The sequence below is a fragment of the Uranotaenia lowii genome, chromosome 2 (genome assembly GCF_029784155.1).
Source record: "Uranotaenia lowii strain MFRU-FL chromosome 2, ASM2978415v1, whole genome shotgun sequence".
Taxonomy (NCBI): Eukaryota; Metazoa; Arthropoda; class Insecta; order Diptera; family Culicidae; genus Uranotaenia; species Uranotaenia lowii.
Genome location: NC_073692.1, coordinates 355,424,885 through 355,447,165, shown reverse-complemented (window position 1 = coordinate 355,447,165; position 22,281 = coordinate 355,424,885). Strand labels below are relative to the sequence as shown.

General features: G+C 33.8%; 1 protein-coding gene across 1 annotated transcript in view; it reads right to left on the bottom strand.

The window, feature by feature from the left end:
* The window catches only part of LOC129750160 (uncharacterized), a 183,309-nt gene that overhangs the window by 21,184 nt on the left and 139,844 nt on the right, over positions 1–22,281 (bottom strand). The window contains exons 5-6 of the mRNA XM_055745406.1: positions 15,990–16,570; positions 15,663–15,924 (exon numbers count right to left, since the gene is read on the bottom strand). Coding sequence (XP_055601381.1) covers positions 15,663–15,924; positions 15,990–16,570 — 843 coding nt within the window. The remainder of the gene's footprint in view (positions 1–15,662; positions 15,925–15,989; positions 16,571–22,281) is intronic.

Sequence of the window (22,281 nt, the reverse complement as noted above, 5' to 3'; positions counted from 1 at the left end):
CGCAAAACAAAGTGTTAATTTTTTTTTAGAATACACTTCTTAAGATCAGTCGTTCCTTCATATTTCAAATGAAATGGTAATTTTTTCAGATTTATTAAATTCATTTTCCATACTTTTATGTTCGAACTAAAACTAAAATTTTAAAGCATCTTTTCTCTAAAGTAGTTGTTATGTACTTTAATCTATTTGCCTTCAAAGGCCTCATTTAAATACCGTTAAGATTAAGTAGCTATAAAGAATCAAGACAAACTTCAATAAGTCTTCGAATTTTGTGAATTTTAATATTAAATAGATTGTAAATTAAAATTGTTGTTTTAATTTTATTTTTATTTTGAGAACTTTAATTTTCAGATTGCAAATTTTCTTTCTGGCCATTGGAGTAAATGTTAAATTTTTTTAAATTCTTTTTTATTATCGGATTAATCTTCTAAGCAAGAGCAATAAGCACTGAAAAAAAAATTCTGAGTGAACAGAAAAATTCTTCAAATATGTTTCTACATAAAGCTATAAGTAAGTTGGTCGTTAAATCGGATTTGATGATAATGTTTTAAGATTTCTTAAAAAAAAATGTTAATGTATGTATGTATGTATGTATGTTTGACCCACCAGTGGCTGATAGGTCTTTCGACCCGAGGCGGTACGGGAAGTCTCGATCGCATATTCAAATATTGTTCATGCTTAACTCATCAACAATAATTGCAGCACAACCAAGGGGTCCGTTACCACTGGCTTGGGACAGGTTTCAATCATCTCACTCCCTTCCAACTGTTCGAAACAAATTGAGAATCCTGAAAAGATACCTAAGTACCCGATTCATGATTCCAAATTTGCCGAGATACTCCGGCTGGCTTGAACCCACAATCCATTGTATATCAGTTTTCCGCTCACTTGATGCCCTGTCCTACCCCCCTCTAATCCCCATAAATAGAGTTAAGCTATTTGAATATGAAATTAATAAAAAGTTATCAATTTTTTTCTTTTTTTTTTACATCTTACCTTTAAACAACTGTACTTCCCTCACTTCTTCGTACTTACCTCCCAATTTTGACTTTATAATAATGAATTTAGATTTCTTAAAAAAATGGTAACATCAGTTTATCATGAATTTCTGATTCAGCATTCTAATTCGGAATTTAGTATTCAGGTAAAAAATAATAATAAAAAAGCTACTTTATTTTTTAAAAGTTGTTTTCAATATCACCTTGTCTACCTGATTTCGGGATATGCTTAAAAATGAAAAATAAAATTCAGTTGAGATTTGAAAACCGTTCGCAGATCATTAGAGCTAGCTATCTAGTCTTGCTATCCAGCAGCGAAATACGAAGTGGGAACCAGAATATCAACTGGTATCAAGCTGGCACAGGATCGTGAAAAGATGATTTTATTTAGAATTTCTATGAAAAAATTAAGAAAATGTGTCCCATAATTTAAAATTCAAAAGTTTACAGTATAAAAGTCCCAGATCCATCAGAGAAAGAATCCCAAAATTTTCTGTTTAAAGTTTACAATAATTTATTCGGAATTGATCTTAAATAATTTAGTCTACATAATAATTTACTTATCATAAGGTGCCTAAACCGAAACTCAAAATCACAGCAATTGCTTGGAGCGTTTCCGTTTGGGTTCTTCCAAATTTATATCCGCATAGTAGGAGCTACCATCTAGTCCAACGATTTGTGTGACCCGAAGCTTCTCATCACCGCAAAGCAGACCCAAAAGGGGAGCCGTCAATGGGGTTCGCTCCTCCGGCTTTGTAACGGTATGTGGTCCCCCGCAAGAACGGGCCGAAGTAACCTTCTTTCTGCTGATTTGTGGCGCAAAATGAACCGGTCGTGGAATCAGCTCCGAGCATCCTTCTAGGAAAGCGTCTCCTCCACAGCTCAAACAATTCGGGGCGAAGGCACCTTTCACAGTGACCCCGGCGGCATCCAGAGGACCCTTGTGTTTGGAAGCATTCATCTGTTCGACTCTGTTCAATTTTGCGAGCATCTTTGCTTGGTATTTCTTGAGATCATCCAAATCGATAATATTGGCTTTCATTTTCATTTTTTTCTCCAAGTCATAGAAATTGCTTTTATTATTTTGGTCGAGGCAATAGATTTTCTCATGTAACCCGGTGAGGTTTAGAGAAAATTCTTTCTGGATCACGTTGAAGCAAAGGAAAGGAACGTAGCGTTCGAGATCCGTAACCAAAGCCCTCAGTGCCAGCTCTCGTTCCACGAAATCTTTATCAGCTTTGGTCAACGAGAAATGGTTGATCTGTTCGGTTACGGTTTGTACTGCTTGAATAAATTGCTCTCGATCCTTCTCAATTCGCCGGATGTCACATTTGGCTTGTCGTATTTCTATGTCCATAAGATCGATCTGCTTGTACAACTCTTCTATTTTGATGTCATAGTCCAACATTGCCAAGCCAACGCAATTCACATCCGACTTCAGCTTTTCAATTTGCTTTTCCTGAGCGCACAATCGTTCGTTCAACAGATCGATCTGCTGCATCATCTTCTGCATCGTTTCCAAATCTTCAGCTCTCTTGGCCTTCATCTGGGCCATTTCCGCTTCCAGCGCTTGCAGTCGCGTCAAGTAAGCTTTCAAAAGATTCATCACTTGAGCAACTTCGGCTGCCCGTCTTCTAGCGAGCTCTTGGGCTCTCGCTTCCGGATCCAAACACATCAGGCTGGGACTCAACTTCTCGTTAACACAATAATCCTCAACTTCCTCTGCCTCAGGAAAGACTCGACTGTCGGAAACGGGAACATCCGGATCCAGATTCAGCATAACCTCGGTGCTCGTCAGTCCCAACTTACAGAGCAATGCCCGCAACAGCTCGAACAGGAGCCGCAGATTGACCACCCCGACGTCCGGTATTTCGAAAGTCATGTCCAACAGCTCTCCCAGTTTTAATCGCCGGATACAATCCATTTTGTGGGCCTGTTTTGCGGATAGCGGTTTGGACGTCAAACTATGTGCCGCTGCTATCGGTTTGGTTGGGACAAAACTTGGCCTGCTGTTGAAAAAACTTTCAGTTTGGGGCTGAATAATAAATTAATTAATACCACTTCAACCTTGCTGTGGAACTTTTTCTTGAAGATCTAATCCCCATCCAGGACTATGATCAGTCTGATTCTGGTCCTTAATCCGAATCTTTTTTCAGGATTATTAACCTGATTTGGAAATCTGATTTGGAATCTTGTACCTGACTCCTGATCAGTATCATAATTATAGTGACATGCATGGGTATGTCAGCCGGGAAAATACTGGAACAAATGAACTCAAATATAACGAAACACTTTCGTCCAGGATTTCTTACTCAGATGTTATATCACAGTGGTTTTCAAACTTTTTTCCTTCACCGCCCCTTTTGGTGAATTTTTGAGCTCAACGCCCCGCTCAAATTTCTATATGAGTTAAGACTCGAATGAACAATGAATCGTCTCATATAAAATTAAAGAAAAACTTTCTTTGTGAAAATTGTTGACTAAATTTGAATACTGTTCAAAATTTGGCAGTATTCACGGGTCCAAAAATTTAACACAAGTTCCAACAAATGGATTCGGACAATTGCAGAAAAATACTCGAACAACCTTTGATGTTAAATCGCGAAAAATTGAAAAGTTTCATTTTTTTATCAATCGAATTAAAGATCAACAAATTATAACTTCCAAGCATGGATGGCAATATATGTTTTTAAGTAAAACTCAAAAAAACTTTGAAAACCAGATCAATATACAGATCTTACACGAAATCTGTACAATAAAAAATATCTGTCTGTGTTGAGACCTACAGAAGACAAAATCGCACAACTTCGTGAACTTATATAGATATTTTTGTTATTATTCTGGCTATAATTTTATATTCAGAGTTTTTCAATGTTGTTTTATCGTTGGGCATTAAACGTACTCGTTGTCGTTTTAATTCTTAGTTGTTTAGTAATTCGATAAAATGTGCATTTTAAAATGAACCCACCGCCCCCCTAAGTCCTTCCAACGCCCCCAAATTTCAAAGTTGCGCTCACCGCCCCCCTAGAAGCTCTCAACGCCCCCAAGGGGGCGGTAGGGACCACTTTGAAAATCACATAATATATCAGAACCATTTTAGTTGAACCCTCTCATGAGGGTCCAGTATAGCTAGCGAGATATTCTACTCTATTCTATTAACTATTCCCCGGTTCTGAATTCAGCTTCAGTTTTTCAAAATTTTCTTGCTTGTTTATAGAAATTTGTTTCTTAAAATTTAATTTTAAATTAGATTATACTCATTCGAAAGGTTTTAATTCCATATTATTGAAATCTTGAAAGCATTTCAGTTTTCATATTTCGGATTCTGTATCCAGTTTGAGATTTTTGATTTTAGGTTCGAATCATCATTAAAAATTAAAATAAAAAGCTGTTCTGTAATCGATCAAATTTGGTTTTGCATTTCATTCAATATTGGATACGGATTTTTAGAAATAAATAAAATTAAAAACCATCTTAGGTTTTGTTTGATTTTTAATCGAAGTTTTTAAACTCCATTCCTTAAAATCCCATTTTAAAAAAAGTTAAAAATTATTTCTTTTGCAAAATCCAAACATTATAAAGCTTCAAACTGGCGATACAGAATTGAAAACTTGAACCAGATTCATATTTTTTTATTCACAATTTATTTTAAATTTGCAAGTCGTATGGAAGTTATAATAAAAATATTAAATTCTAATTTAAACCCAAAACATCAGAATTAAAATTAAAGGGTTCATGGTTGAGAGTCTAAAACAAATTCCTATGCTTGGCTTGTAAAGGAAATGCTTATAGCTTCTAATTTGCTACTTTAATCCTCAAATTGGGAACGTTAAAACGAGAGATTTTGAAAATTATTCCAACAATACTAAATATTCAAATAATCATTTTCATACATTTTTTTTTAATTACAACTTCAGTTGGTACAATTGGGATCAATTAAAGTTTCAGATAGTTTTCAATTTCTGTTTTTTTTCAAGTTGTATTCAGCCAAATTTTAATGTCATGATTCATGTCTCAAAGAAGACTTTGGAACAGTTTTCCGAGGAAAAGAATCATTTCCAAGAGTGGCCGAGTTGTAATCCAGATCTTAATCCTATTAAAATTTTAAAACTATCTTTGCCAGAAGAAACGGAGGAACTTTATGATTGATTTTTTAAAGATGGATGGAACAAAGATCCTCAAAAGCCTTGAATAATCCAATTGTCTGAATGCCAAACCAAATATTTGACACTTTTCTGATAACATGTATAATATCCAATAGGGTGTGTCGAATTTCAAAAATCCTGTAGCCTAAAAAGTTCTCTTTTTGGCCAAAACGAACAACAGATTTTTAAAATGAAATTTAGCTACCCGGGTTTCGATTTGAAATTTAGTATGGAAAAACGTGAAAATTCCGAAGAATGTCACTTTTTTTTTTTCTTGAATATTTGATACTCACGCAATGCAAATGAAATTCCAATATATGGAACTTACTGGAAAACTATGAAAAATGAAAGCACCAAACTGGTCATTAGATTGAGTCGATTTGGGGTCATTTTTTGAATTTCTCAAACCATGGGGTCTAAAAATTTCGTTTTGGTTTTAAATGCATACATGTTTTTTTTTGCAGAATTTTTAAGTAACGTTTACATGAATAAATTTGAACTTTAAGGTTTGTTGAAAAAACTAAATCCGATAGAGAAAGGTTGCCAGAATATTTTCAGCACGTATCCGGGCCGGACAAACCGGGCAATTTTCTATAAAAACCTGTCAAAATCCAGGCATTACATTTCAAAACTGACGACTAAAAATCCGGGCAAAATCCGGAAAAGTTTTGTCATCACACAGAAATTATTCAACAAAAATCAAGATAAAAAATTTGAGAAAATTTTTTTTTTTCATAAAAATTCATAAACAGATTTTAAATCGTATTTTAGGCTTCGAAAAAACCTTTCATAACTATTTTTTCAAAATCTGTTTAAAAAAAATTGTTTTGGTGGCTTAGTAAAAAAATTTTAAAACACATTTTTTCGTTTGATTGGCCAGGTAAAGTGAAATAATCCGGGCATTTTTCAATGAAATCCGGGTAACCGGGCCTGGCCGGAATGTTCCCAAATTTTGTATCAAATATCCGGGCAAACTAGGATAAAACTGGGCAATCTGGCAACCTTACGGTAGAGTCCAAATCTCACCAATTGTGCTTCGGAAACATAACAAATAGTTCTGATTTAAACTGTTTCAAATAGTGTAAATTAGTGTCGAAACTTTTACAGTTTTTGGTAATTCAATCTTGATAAACAAATTGAAAAAATTCTTACTATTATTCCACATCTACAAAATTAATAAAAATATATAAATAGGACATTTTTGCAAGGAAATATAAGCTCAAGCAACATTCCATTTGAAATCATTAAAATTTGTATTAGCCGGTTCTCCTAGAAATATCGTATTATCTAGTGTAATTAGAGGTTTGGCACAGAAAAAGGAAATCGGGCAAGTTCTAGGACAGAAAACTAAAACCGAGGGCGGTTTTCAGATCCCATATTCAATTCTTCTATTCACTTCTCCAAGTTCGAATTTTCTAATGAAGTATCATTTTAGTTTTTTTTAAATAAATTTAAATGTTTTTTGTACAAAAATTAAATTTTTGACCCTCAAAAACTTACTTACTTCATTACTGAAACTACTATTCATCATTAAGACATCCTTTGGTTCGAGAATGTATACTTAATAAGGTCTGTACTCGAAAAAAATGCAACACTGTACAACATTTTCTGAAAATTTATTGAGCAGTTTTAGAGATAGCTACTAATAAAAAAATACTTCGGCCGAAAAATAATGGCCAATCTATAAACAGATTTTGAGCTATTCTTTTTCTTAATCCATTCAGGGGGGGGGGGGGGGGGGGATTTAGGGTCTAACGGGTATAAAAAAACACCATTTTCACGATGGTGAAAATTTGCATATAATTTGCGTATTTAAATTTTTTGCATTATACAAAGCATTGTTAAAAGAACATTTAGTAATTTTTTCGTAGAAAAATATTGAAAAATGAGCCGGTGAAGGAGCACTTTCGAGGATACCTTTTAGAAAACAAGATTTGCGGTGGAACACTGTATCTCAGCACAGAATCATCTGAAGTCAAAAAATCAGAGCAAAATATTTTTAATAGAGGTTTTTCCGGACCCCAACGATTTTATTTAACTTAAAAAAAAATGTTACGAAATTTTTGTGACTGTTTGAAGTAAAAACTACGATTTTTCGCGAAAAAATCCGCCATTTTTTATCTGGCGGTCTCCCCAAAGTAAAAAAAAAAGAAAATCGTTGGGGTTTGGTATGTTATATGTAGAAAATATGTTCCAAATTTGAAAAGAATCAGTGAAGTAGTTTTCAAATGACGATGTCCACGGACTTTAAAAATGTGCTCTCGAGAAAAACGCGTTTGGAGTTTCTGCTGCCGAATTCTTGCAGTATTAGATAAGAGGATATAAAGGCCTATAATTTCTACAGTTTAGCTTCGATTGACTTGAAAATTTGACACAACATTCTTGAAATGTTTTTCAATAAGAAAATAAAAAAAATAAAAAATCGATTTTTGAAAGTGTTAGACCCTACTCCCCCTTAAAGTGAAAGATTTGGACATATTTACAAAACCAGAATAATTATAATTTCTTCGGCAAAGAAAAGCTTTTAAAATAACAAAGTAAAGGGAAATACATTTTCTAAAATCTATCCAGCTTCCCAAAGGTTTAGCTAATCCTTTCTAAAATCCACTAGTATAAAGTGAAATTCAAGTAAAATTTATGTAATTGAAAATTTTATTATTCAAAATTTATGCTCCAGACAACTGGTTAAAATTGTCAAAATTCGTGACATCAAGCAATCGTGTCTTCAGAATACAGCTGGAATATTAAAAAATCTCATTTTATGTCACAAGTGATTATTCAGCATTATCAGTCCAATTGAATGAAAAATGAAATTCCATACATTGTATATTATTCATCAATAATGCTAGCTAAAGCTGCTGCTGCTTGACCAGTACAAATCTATAATAGTTTGCAGCCTTTATTGAAAGTTCGTGACAAATAATAAAGAAACAGTCTATTTTAGGTTAAAATTTTCAACTGGCAAAATCAATTCAAGGATACTTTTAAAGTTTTAAACTAAAATAAATAAAAATAAATCAACGGTGATAAACTCTTAATCGAAAATGAAAAATAAATGTGTGCTTTTGGTAAATATTGGCTGCACACATCACACTTGAAATTTAAAAGTGTTCAAAGACTTAAAGGTTTACATTTTTTTTCGTTTTCAATACATACAATTTATTGATAAAAAAATGCTTCGGGGTAAAAAGCTGAATGAAGTTATTGTAAACAATTATTTAGCCTGTGATTAAGTTTTCAAATAGATTTTGTGATTTGAAATTTTCATTCATTCTTAATGTTAATTCGAGTATGAAAAGCTCTCAAACTGGAATTTGCTATTCTGAATTCTTAGTTATGGAATTTTGTATTTGAACTTCTTGTGTCTATTCATTTTTTCAACGCGTTATTTATTGAGTAAGCTTCTCAGAATTTTTCTGAGGCCGGCAAATATGGGATTTGGGTTTCTAAATGTTAAACTCAAAACCGGGTAACATCCTGGTAAATCTATTCAAAATCTAGGTATTTTCCATCAAAAGGCAAGAAAAAAAAAATGAAAAATAAACACTCGAAAAATGATTTTTAACAAGGCACATAAGCGGCGATCAAATTTTATCTCACAATTTTGAAAAATTGCATGCGAATTTGTTCGCTAAAACAAGTTGAAAATTAGGAATTTTGTAACAGTTGTAAATAGCCCTGGAAAAAAATTTGCCCTTTTTTCCAATATTCGGGCAATCGATTTTTGAAAATCTGGGTAAGCCCCGAGAAAACCAGGCAATCTGGAATGCTAATGAGGTATCAATATTCAGTTACACTAAAATTATCGTTTTCAATTCAGATAAACATGATGGGATTGAGGTGCTTTTTTAAATATTGTTATGTTTTTACGCGTCAAAGTTGTAAATATTTTTCAAAATGGTTGATACACTCTAAAAAGGTTTGGGAAATTTCAACTGATTAATTTTCAAAGAGTGCAAAAAAGTGATTGCGAGTGCTTAAAATGTAAAATTTGTCGAGGGATACATTTTTAAATATCAAAACAGAGGCTATCTAAGAACTACTTATTTGTAAATGATAAACTTTGATTTTACTGTTAGCTAACAGCTCAACTTTTGTGTTCGATTGATTCAAAAATGTACACGCATTTTGGAAATAAACATATTTCTTTCTTATTTGATTTTAGTTTTTGTTGTTTGAAAACAACAGTTATTCTTTGCATTTACGGTTAATGATAAACTAAGATTTGATCGAATGTTGATGCTTCAAAACAGTGAAAAGCAAAAATAAAATAAAATTAAGCTTTAGAAAATGCTATTGGGCAATTGGGTTCTTTCCGCTTGTTCCTACAGCAGATGTAATTTTAAACTTCTCTTCTGGACATATGAAAATCCGTGTGCCAGGTCACAAGTCTAAATTATCGCTTCAGCACGATTTAAAAAAAAATTCATTCAAAAATATATATAATACTAGCTGATTTTACCCGGACTTGCTCGGGTTTACATAAAATATGAAGCAAAATGAGTCGTTTGACTTTTTTTTTAATTTTGAAAGATTTTTTTCATCATTTTAACAAATTTGACCATGTTTGGCCATGTTTTGTAAGTTTTGTTAGTCTTTTCAAATTCTTGATAGAGGTCATAAACAAAAGTTATTTTCGAATGCGTTGAATCATCGTCTTCGAGAAACACAGAAAGTTTTTGCTGTAGGAGTTATTTGAAAATTCTGACTCTCAGGACGCAAGTGCATGGTATGTATCAATAAAGCCTATAGGGATTTAGCATAGGGCGATTACACACATCAGCATTGGCTGATACACGAGGTGCAACTGATAATCAAGGACAACGCAAGATGCCAAAATGAGTATCTGGATTCAATTTTCATTTCAAGTACTGCCCTTGAAGATCAGTGTGGTAACATGATGCACACCGTGACTAGTCAATGTAATCATAGAAGGGATTATCTGAAACAGCAAAAATAACTTTTTAGGTGCAGAGAACTCATACGACCCATAAAGCTGTTTCAGAAAGGTTTTGGAAGGGATGTTTATGTGGGAAATCCTACATGGCAAATAGGATTAACGAAATAGGTATAAATTGATTAAAATAAAATGAAACAATCTCACCAAAGTCCATTGATAGCAATGAGGGAAGGAAGCAGCATGGATTGATTTGTATTTGATGGTCCTGTTGTACTAATGGTGACTATCCCTGCACCTTCCAGTCTCTGTTGCTTAATAATCCAGCAAGTGCTTATGAATCACTTTTCGGAATTTTAGTGCTTTTTTTCTTAGTTAACTTCCCGATGAATTTACTTTCCCACAACCACAACAACACCAAACACAATTCCAAAAATAAACCACTGCCCCAACTATTTCAGCAGAATCATAATGAATCACATGACCGAATCATATTTCTTCGCCCAATAGCATTTTATTAAATTGAGCAACAAAATGCAGAACTTATAATCAATAGGATACGAATTCTAGTCCCAGAAAATATTATTTTCTTCTTGCCCTTTTGAAGCTTACTCTAGTAAAACAAACAGACTGTTCAACACATTCTCTAATACAAAATTTAAGACAGCAGGTGAACCAAAACCACAAGACCACCGACTTTTGGTTTTAAATCATTCAACACACATCCGTCTAGGCGTTTAACACATTTTTTAAAGATTTCTAACAAAAATTCATATAGAAATTATAAAATTATTGTTCATTTTCACTAGAACGAAAAAAAAAAGGCCGATGCCATCAGGTCAACGCCTACTTCTCTCAATAAAGCCATTAGGGATTTCCACCCAAAAATGTGTGTTTCGCTCAGCTATTTACAATAGATTTTTGTTGTGTTTAGAAAAATAAGTGTAATTTTCAAAGAACTATCAAATGGTACTACTTAAAAACCTCAAAAATGAGTGTTCGCTTACAGGAATTTCTAGCACTGTTTCTTTTACGTTGAGATTTATTTTATTAACCTTTATTGCCTGAGTGTGTAGAACGTGTGCGATCCATAATTTGTTGAAAAAAACCTAATCACATAGAGTCTAAATCTCACCAAATGTGCTTTGGAAACATAACAAATAGTTTTGATTTAAAGTGTTTCAAAAAGTGACAAAATAAAATTTCGACGTGGAGGTTTTTTTTCTGTAACATTTTTATTTGAAACGGCTCATGCCTTTAGGTTTTAAGGAGCCAAACTCATTTTGCTTGTTTACAATTGTGTGCTTAAATCTGGTTCATCACTTTTTATTGACGTGAAGGTTGATGAGTTAAATTTTAATGAGAAAATAGGATTTTGACCTTAAAAGATTGCTTATTGCGATACTGTTTAATAAAATAATTTGATCGTGACATGCAATTTTTGAAAATAAAGCTTGCTTGGTATTTATAACATTGTTAAGAAATATGAATTGAAAAGATCAAGAATAAAAACTTTTTACAAAAAAATTGGTCGAGTAACGGTGTTCACAGATTTTTCCAGTCATTTATTTCGCTCAATTTCGTGTCAATTTGGGTAGCAAATTTTGCAATTTCTGTTAATTTAATCTGAAAAAAAAAATTTAAAAAAATGTTTTTATTTTTATTTTATTTCTACCAAATTGATAAAAATATATTAATAGGATATTTTTGCATGGGAATGATACAAGCTCAAACAACATTCCATTTGAAATCTTGAACCCTTCATTTCATGATTTTTTATTTTTCATTGAAAATCATTTTAAATGGTTGCAAATACCGAGTACATCAAGAAAAAAATTTAAAATAAAATACGTTTTTCTCTTTTTTTTTTATACATAAATTGTTGCAAATTTGTTACTTTATGAAACGAAGGGTTAAAATTTATATTAGCCGATTCTTTTGGAAATATCGTGTTATCTAATCATGAACTTAAAGAATCGGAAACAGAAAGCACATAAATTTTACAAAAAGCACAATACTAATGAAAATTTAGCATCGTATTTGAACTCATGTGATCAACTGAACTTGGCCATCAGCAATGCACTTGAAGAATACAATGCTAAAACTGAACTTGAAATAAAGACTTGTCCAAAGAATTTTTTCAACTACGTGAAAACAAAGTTGAATACTGGGAATTTTCGGTCAAAAATGCACCTTGACGAACATGTCGGTGATAACTCGGAGCAAATCTTTTTGTAAATTTCTTTCGAGAAATTTATACGACATTTAATGAAGAAGATCGTGATCGCGATTATTTTTCATTTTTTCCAGAATTCTCAAGGGACATTAGCATTAATCAAGTTCATGTGCAGGATATTCTGCAAGGACTAAAAAATCTAAACGCTTCGAAAGGTCCAGGACCAGACGGAATTCCTCCTGTATTCATTAAAAGTTTATGGAACTGACAGCTCCATTGTTTCGGCTTTTCAATATGTCATTGAAATCAGGAAGTTTTCCTAAAATTTGGAAAAGCATATTTTTAGTGCCTATGTTCAATCTGGTCGAAAGTCTGAGATTCGAAATTATCGCGGAATAGCCATTATCTTTTGCATTCCAAAGCTTTTTGAAGCAATTATAAACGAAAAATTATTTTCTAAAATTAAGAACCGAATAACTGACAGGCAACATGGCTTTTTAAAGGCCGTTCAACTTCAACTAGTTTAATTGAATTTATAGACTTTTCATTGAATGCAATGGATGATGGCAACCATGTGGAAGCTCTTTATACAGACTTCAGTAAGGCATTTGACCGCATAGACATACCAATGCTTCTTTTCAAATTACAAAAAAAATGGAATAAAATCTCAACTCCTGAAATGGCTTGAATCATACCTAACGCATCGCCAACAAATAATAAACTTCAATGGAAAGAAATCGCTCCCTATTCAAGTCACTTCAGGAGTTCCGCAAGGATCTCATTTAGGACCTCTACTTTTCATACTATATGTAAAAGATATTTTCTTTATTCTCAATAATCTCAAAATGCTCATTTATGTCGACGACATGAAGCTTTATTTGGAAAAAAGAAATGAAGAAGACATCTGCATATTCCAGATTGAAATTCACATTTTCTACCTGTGGTGCAAAAAAAAGCCTTCTGAAGCTCAGTGTAAAAATGCAACTTAATATCATTTAGCAGAAAAGGAACAACACCAAACATCACAATTACATTAGGAGATCAGAATGTAGAAAAAAGTGAACGAGTCGGGGATTAAGGAATTATCTTGGACTCCAAACTTACTTTCACAGACCATAACAACACTATCATCCATAGGACAAATAACATGCTGGGCTTTATTTAACGCTTTTGCTTTAATTTTCAAGACCCATACACAATAAAAATACTATATATTGCCTATGTAAGGTCTTTACTGGAATATTGCAGCATTGTTTGGTCCCCATATTCAATTTCACACGAAGAAAGAATAGAATCAGTACAAAAGCAATTTCTACTATATGCCCTTCGAAAATAAGGTTGGACATCACTTCCACTTCCATCATATAAAGCGCGCTGTATGCACTGCAAGCACTAAAAGAACGCCGTGAATACGCAATGGTTATATTTGTAAACGATATCGTTTCGCAGCGTATAGACTCAAAAGAACTTCTATCAAAATTGAAATTTTATGCACCTTCTCGGCAACTCCAAACTAGAAATTTATTTTTCATGAATCACTATCGCATAGACTACGCGAAAAACGGGCCAATAAATCGCATGATGGCCTCTTACAATCAACACTGCGAAACCATTGACTTTACAATGTCTCGGCAAAAACTCAAACAATATTTTCATCGAAGAAATCTAAACTCTTAAGAAAAATTTTAAAGCAGACACTACTTAAACCTATTCTTAAGGAAATATCCATGTGTCAAACTAGTCTACGTTACGTTGACGAAATAAATAAATAAACTAGTGTATTAAGAGTTTTGGAATAGAACAAGAAAATCGTTCAAGTTCTAGGACATTAAAATAAAATCGTGGGCGGTTTTCAGATCACAATATTAAATTCTTCTATTCACTGCATCAAATTTGAATTTGCTAATGAGGTGTCATTTTAGTTTTTTTTTTAAATAAATATACAGATACATGTGTTTTGTACTAAAATTAAATATTAGACCCTCGAAAACTTACTTACGCCATTACTGAAATTACTCTTCATCATTAAGACATCCTTTAGCTCGAGAATGTATAATAAGGTCTGTACTCGAAAAAAATGCAACACTGTACAACATTTTCTGAAAATTTATTGAACAGTTTTGGAGATAGCTACTAATAAAAAAATACTTCTGCCGAAAAATGATGGCCATTCTACAAACAGACTTTGAACAATTCTTTTTTTTAAATAAAATGTGAACAAACATCAGAAAGGAGCTTATAATCGATAAATAATTTTTGTAGCTTGAAAATTGTTGACATGTTTAATTTATATTGAAACTTCAACTCAGAACAACTTAAAGCTAACTCACAAAGGATTGTTTCTGAAAAGAGTATTTTTTATCACTTGAAAAAAAATCGTCTAAATGTATTTAATACCACAAATTTTACACACATTGAAAGTCAGTTGAAGCAATTCATGAATTAAATATCTAGATAAACTCAAGTATTTGTACAAATTTTTGCTTAAAAGTTATTAACATGGATTTCCATTTTTTTAAAAAACGATATTATTTAAAAAAATGTTTGATTTATATGCTGTTTGACATATTTCAGAGTAATAATTAAAATGCGTCTTCGCTGCTGGCCACTGGCTGCCCTTGCCGGTATTCCAGGAAAGCTTATTACCACTTCGAATTTAAGCTGCTGGTAAAGCAACATCTAGGTGTGGCCTCGTGGCAGCGTGTTTGGCTTTCATCTTGAAAGGTCGCGGTTCAAATCTGGTATCAGGACTAATTTTATTTCATTAACAAAGGTGTAGCAGAACTGGCGTGCGTGCCGGCATATATCAAACAAAGTAATAAACAAAACAATATAGTAAGATGAATTGCGGTGATGGGAGGAATAAAGATGGATGCCGAGAAACCGGCAGCACCACATGGGTTAGTAGAGACCGAAGTAAAAGAGGAGAGAAGAGATTTTTTTTGCTGATTACACGATTACTTGTAAGCTGAACAGAAGGCCGTTCAAATATGTTATGAAACTTTAAAATTTCAATAAGAACATTATTTTTTGGCTGAATAAAACGATTTTAAGCACATTGATTATGCTGATTAAGCTGTGTTTGACCTTTTAGGAAGACTGCTTGAGTAGGTACTGGATCTGGGTTCTAAACAACTTAATTTAGAGTTATTTAGAAACCAGGTCCAGTACCAATACTTTCTATACACATCAACGAATCAGAATGTAATTTCAATTTAAATTCTGGAGAAACATAACTGGCGAACTAATCCGATACACGAGCGAGAAGAGAAAATTCATAACGTTGATTTGTCTGATTGAAGGATTCTTGATTGAAAAGATTTCAGCTATCGCTAATGCATCGTTAAATCAAATATACTTTCACTTTCAGATTGTTAAATTAGAAGTTGACAAACAAAATAGCAAAAGTTGCATACCTGCTTTCTGAAAAAAAAAATATCACTTACCACTTGAAGAACTTCTTCCCATCGATGGTACCGTCGCAATCCCCCAGATTGTTCGGCAGTTGCAGTCCCACGTAGCTATCCTCCACCGAATCCACATCCGAGAGGCCCCCACCAGAAGCAGCACTCAGCAGCGGTCCAATATAGCGAACCCGACCGACCACCACCCGCCCATTCCGGGCTATCACTTTGGCCAGATGGCCCGGCTTCAGGCATTTGGCGGTTTTTGGCAGGAATGGCAGTGCCTGTTTCGAGGGGATGTAATCTGTATGGGATTGAGAAAGGAATGTCTGAGCTTGTGACCCCTTAAATTTGATTTGAAGGACCCACCTCGTTGAATGTCGTTCTCCGAGCATCGTCGATGTTTGGCCGATCCGGTGGCGACGTGATGAATTGGAACCGGTGGAAGAGGAGGCTCACAATGGCCACCTGGATCCTCCATCATGATATTTCCCTCAATCGATCGTCTCATGAAATCCTCAGCCTCCTCCAACAAACTATCCGTGGATCCCCCAGAATCTCCGTGGATCCTATAAAGAGAGGGACCACCATATCGTCTCGGACAGTTACAGTCATGTCTCAAATCCGGCAAGGATCCTCGGATTTTGTGCGCCGGTTCCTGGAATGTGACTCGCGGTGTATAATGCATACTTTCCGAGGGTCTGAGGGCCGTCGATTGGTGGCTCTGCCGGCAGATGGCACACCGAATCGAGGGGACACTCCGGGATCGATGATGTTTGCTCAGTGTCGAATATCGCGATCCAAGTGAGTAGCTTTTAGAGGAATCGAACGAATCGCCTCGGTCGGCCCAATAGGCGGCATCGGTTTGGGTTGTCTGCGTCGCGATGCTACTCTCGTTAACGGTCCACTGGGAAACACCCGGAGATGTCATGCTGTAGCTCGGAGGGATCCTGGAATGAGATGAAACCTTCAATTAGTTTTCTCGAAATCATTGTTCGTCGTAAGTAAATTACTAGAGAAAAATTGGAAATAATTATAACAATGAAAACCTAAAACAAAATGTAAACAGATGGGTATTAAAAAAATAAGGATGATAAAACAAGAATTAATGGATCTGCAAAGAAAAGCAAAATGTAATTGAAATAATATGACTTGAAAAATTTTGAATACATATACAGGGTGAAAATAAAGTACCCGTATTTTTTTTATACTTCAACAACCTAAAACTTTTCTATATATAATCAAATCGAATCAACCAAACAATAGTAACATTTTTGGGAATCTTGGCTTTCAGGTTCGTTAAACCGAAAAAATATTGAAAACTCAAAATACCTTCTGTAGACTTCCATACATTTGTTCAGTAAGTGGAACGTGCCTTCGACGCTACTCGTTACTGCAACTTTTAACAGGTTTTCTCCACCAACGAAAAGATTTTCACAACTGATCCACATCACTACCACCAATTGCTCAAGGAGGGTCAGCAGATGCAAGATGCAGATACAGCAAAAAAAAAGTATCCTTAAAATTTATGCGGCTTTTTCCGTGAAAAAGATCAAACCCGTGTCTCTGGAAGGACCCCTGAGCTGTTTCTGAAGTGTAATTTAAAAAAAAAAATACTGCTAACAACTCAGTAACAAGTCCTCCGTGATGTACTGAAGCCATGAACAACTCAGCCTTTTGGTCCAGATGGATTCACAGCTCCAGTAGACTTAGAGCCACACGAATTCCATTGAAAAAGGTGTTTTTTTTCGCTTTTTCAAGCCTTCGGGTCAAGAATACCAGCCTGCCAAACTCACAGGATTATATCTAAAGGAACATCACAAGTAACCCATCTTGCAGGAGAAATTCTCGGCTTTACGATCGATGAGGTACTGGAGACATGGCCGTAGGAACGGGGGAGGTTTTGGGGTTTACCCTCCCCCCCCCCCCCCCATGAAGGTCGAAAAATGCCAAGTAAAATATTTTTTCACTAAACATAAAATTTGAAATTTCTTATCAAAATTTAATGAACAGTTAAAATCATTCAAGAGTAACAATAGTGTAACAATCCCGACTCCAAAACCTCGAAATTTCATTTCAAGACCACAATTCTACAACAGTTTTTCAATAAATTTATCACTTGTTGATATTAATTGAGTCCCAAATATTCAATCCTAATAAAGTTAGAGAAGCTTGGCTATTGTCCGAAATTTGACCAGATTTTCTCACTCTATTCGCAAAATCAAACGAAAATTTCAATTGAGTTCTTAGAATTATGTATCTTGCGCCCAATCATTTTTTACACATGTACATATAAACGATTTTTTAGAAGCCTTAAATATTATTCTGAATGGGCTGATATGTTTCGAAAAAATTAATAACAGTTTTCCATGTGTTTTTCTCCTTGATTTTAATGGAAATATGGATGGAACGGAAATTTGCCAGCATATTGGCCGGATTTTTGGGAAAATTCTGAAACAATATGTCATTTTTTGCAAGGTTTTAGGATAAAATTTCCTGAATTTTCCCAGCCCGTATACTCGCGGAAAAATATCTATTTAGTAAGTCCAGTTTATTGTTCTTGATTTTCAGTTTAGATCATCATTGGTATAGAATCCTGCTTCGAACCTTTGTGTTGAATTTCAATCTAAAATGTGATGAATTTTCCATACTCGAAACTCATAATTTCGGATTATGAAAAAAAAATTAAAATTCGAACCATTTTTAAGGTTTGGATCTGAAATTTTATCCTGAAACATAAGAAAGTTCCATGAGTCCATAATTGACAATTGTGAAACAATTTCATCATTCACAATTTAAATTAAATTAACAAGTTCAATTACGAATAAATAATTGAAAAAAAAAATCATATTGAAAACCATAAAATCAGAATCAAATTAACGATTTCTGGTTAAGGGTTCTGATAAAAATTTCGCTTTTTGCTTCAAATTTATAGGATTTCTAGTCTGGAATTTAGATTAAGGTTTTGATTTTGGGTTCAAAATGTAGAATTCATATTTGGAACTAAAATCCAAGGTTTGTATTCAGATTAAGATCAAATTTAAGTTTTATAATCAATACTTATATATCAATGTTAAAATTTCATTGAGGATTCAAATTGATGGAGATCGCAGTTTCATAACTTTGATTCTTGATTCAAAATATCAAATTCAATCAAAGCCAGTTTGGAAACACAAACCTGGCGAAAATCACATATAAAAAGAAAGATCTGGATTCATTTGAAAGAAATGGTTTTTTATTTGAAAATTTAGTTTTTAATTTTGAAAACATTAATTACAGGATTTAAATTATCAAATATAAAATAAAAAATGATAATCTTTGAACTTGTTTTTCATTTTCAGATAAAAATTCAGCTGGAAATTTTAGTTAAACTTATTTACATATATTGCAGATTATTCAAAATCAATGGTTCTGTCTAATATCTTAAATTATAATCGATTTTACAAGAGTAGAAAATAAACCTTATTTGAAACGTAAACCTAATTTTTTACTTTTATTTCTTAATATTTGGTACATTTTCATCCATGCTTAAAATGGTTATGCTTGTGGTACGAAAGAATTAGCTGGCTAATGTTAGTGAGTAAAAAAAGGTTTTTTTTTATCTAAATGAAGCGTTCATTTTTTTTAGTTCCGATTATAGTCGTTTCTATATTATTCTGTCACTCGTCATTCAAAAACTTATCTGGAACAACTGTGTTCGACGTTTACTCTTGGGCTCGAACTCACGGACATCAACTCAGAGGGCAACTGATTTACCAACTGAGCTTTATCACAAGTCCCCATATTTTTTAAAGCTTCAAGGAAAAAATCGGCAACTCCAAGGACTTATTTCCAAAAATAAATAAATAGCTTTTAATGCTAAATAACTTTAACCTTAATAATCTGTACTTTGTACATGTTCATTTTTTCACTTGTGTATGCATTGTTCAAGCAAATATGTTATAAGAAAAAATTGTCACTAACCCCCCCCCCCCCCCCTCATGAGCCGGTTCTTCCTACGGCCCTGACTGGAGACTCAAAAATGGCACTGATAAGGTCTAGAACAAAATTTACGGAAAAAGTGCCAACGAGCATAGTCGAAGGCATTTGTAACTGACAGAAGAAATGTATTGAGGTCGTGTGAATACATTTAGATTAAGGTTGCCAGATTTTTTTTGCACGTACCCGGGCCGGAAAAATACGGGTTTTTTATCTAAAAACTTTGCAAAATCCGGGCATTTGATTCCAAAATGTCGACCTAAAATACAGGCAATATTCAGGCAAATTTGGTTAAAACCCAGGAATTACTCAACACAAATCAAGAAAAACAGCTTGAACAAAATTTTTTCATCAGCAGATTTTAAATTGCATTTAAGCTTTCAAAAAATGTTCCATAATAATACTTGCTCAGCGAATTCGTTTTTGACGCATATATAAAAAAAAACTTTTACAACACAATTTGTTTTTTTTTCTGTTTGTTTTGGCATATAACTTGAATAAATCAAGGCAAAATCCGGGCTTTTTTTAATGGGCAACCGGGCCGGACCGGACTTTTTTCAAATTTTGTATTGAATATCCGGGCAAACTCGGATAAAAACGGGCAATCTGGCAACCTCAATTAAGATTCAATCTTGAATTTTTTTCGTTTGATTTTGTTGCCAAGATTCCATACAATGTTGCTTGTTATTCAGGTTTTTCGTCTTTTTTTATTAGTAAGCAGAGTTACGATTTTGAAACATTTTTCAAATGTACGGGAACTTAATTGTCACTCTGTAAATACATAATTATAAACTTAAATGAAAAGTTGATTACTAGAACTGATACCGTAAACTTTTTTTCACTGTGCAACAATTTTAAAATCGACAGCCGGAAATAACTTCTTTCTTTCACTGGAAGTGCAATATCGGGATTATATCGAACTAGTTATCTTCTTTTTATTTGAATGTGAAAATAAACATATGGGTCATTCCATACCAAGTGACCATGAAAATGCAACGACCCTCTTCGATTTCGCTCAAAATCAGTAGGGTAACTTATCATAACGTAAATAAGAAAAATCCAAAGTTTTGGGAGAATCGGACCACCCTCCTTCAAATGGCAGCCTCCCCTTTTTTGAAAATTTGGCAATTTTTGCCAAAAAAACTGTTTTTGTTCTTTTAATATCTCGAAAACGGTAGAAGCCACAGATAAGATAAGACCATCCTTATAAAGAATATATTATAAGCTATCAAATGAGTTGGTAGAAAATTTTCGGCAGTGTTGCCAAACTAGATAATTTTGCATTTTAAAACTTAAATTGCGATTATCTCAAAATGCCCCCACTTTTATTTTTGATTTGATGGTGCCAATGGATTCAGCGTGAAATTTTACATAAGATTCACTTATTCACTCAAAAAAATATGAGCCGTTTCGGAGATATCAAGTTTTTAAGATGGGAAGTTCGTGAAATTTCACCGTTACGCCAATACATCTTATAAATACGCCTCCGAAAGGATGGATCTGGTTCCGCATATCGGTACTACAGGGTCCGGCAATTGAACATTGCTTCAACAGTAATTATCTCGCTGCACGCGAAACAGTATTGAACGACCCCTCGTAATTTTGTTTACATAGTTTTAACTATCATTGCACAGTGGTGCAGAACATCAATCTAGCTGTACGAAATTAATAGCGCCCAGGGATGAAGAGATAGACGTTTGATGTCTTCAGCAACATTGTTCAATTTTACATGGAGCATATTCTAGCATCAAAATTTTTGCCGAGGGGTTCACCGATAGCGAGATAAAAATGCTATCTTTTTTATTTTTCAAATTAGGGCTTTGATGTCTTCGACAAAGTTGTTTATCTGATCGAAATACATAAGTTTGTTGAATATGTCAAAGTCCTATCACATCACTCTTTGGTGTTACTCCTCGGCAAAAATTTTGATGCTAGAATATGCTCCATGTAAAATTGAACAATGTTGCTGAAGACATCAAACGTCTATCTCTTCATCCCTGGGCGCTATTAATTTCGTACAGCTAGATTGATGTTCTGCACCACTGTGCAATGATAGCTAAGACTATGTAAACAAAGCTACGAGGGGTCGTTCAATACTGTTTCGCGTGCAACGAGATAATTACTGTTGAAGAAATGTAGCAGTTCAATTGCCGAACCCTGTAGTACCTATATGCGGAACCAGATCCATCCTTTCGGAGGCGTATTTATAACATGTATTGGCGTAACGGTGAAATTTCACAAACTTCTCATCTTAAAAACTTGATATCTCCGAAACGGCTCATATTTTTTTGAGTGAATAAGTGAATCTTATGTAAAATTTCACGCTGAATCCATTGGCACCATCAAATCAAAAATAAAAGTGGGGGCATTTTGAGATAATCGCAATTTATGTTTTAAAATGCAAAATTGTCTTGCTTGGCAACACTGCCAAAAATTTTCTACCAACTCATTTGATAGCTTATAATATATTCTTTATAAGGATGGTCTTATCTTATCTGTGGCTTCTACCGTTTTTGAGATATTAAAAAAACAAAAACAGTTTTTTTGGCAAAAATTGCCAAATTTTCAAAAAAGGGGGGGCTGCCATTTGAAGAAGGAGGGTGGTCCGATTCTCCCAAAACTTTGGATTTTTCTTATTTACGTTATGATAAGTTACCCTACTGATTTTGAGCGAAATCGAAGA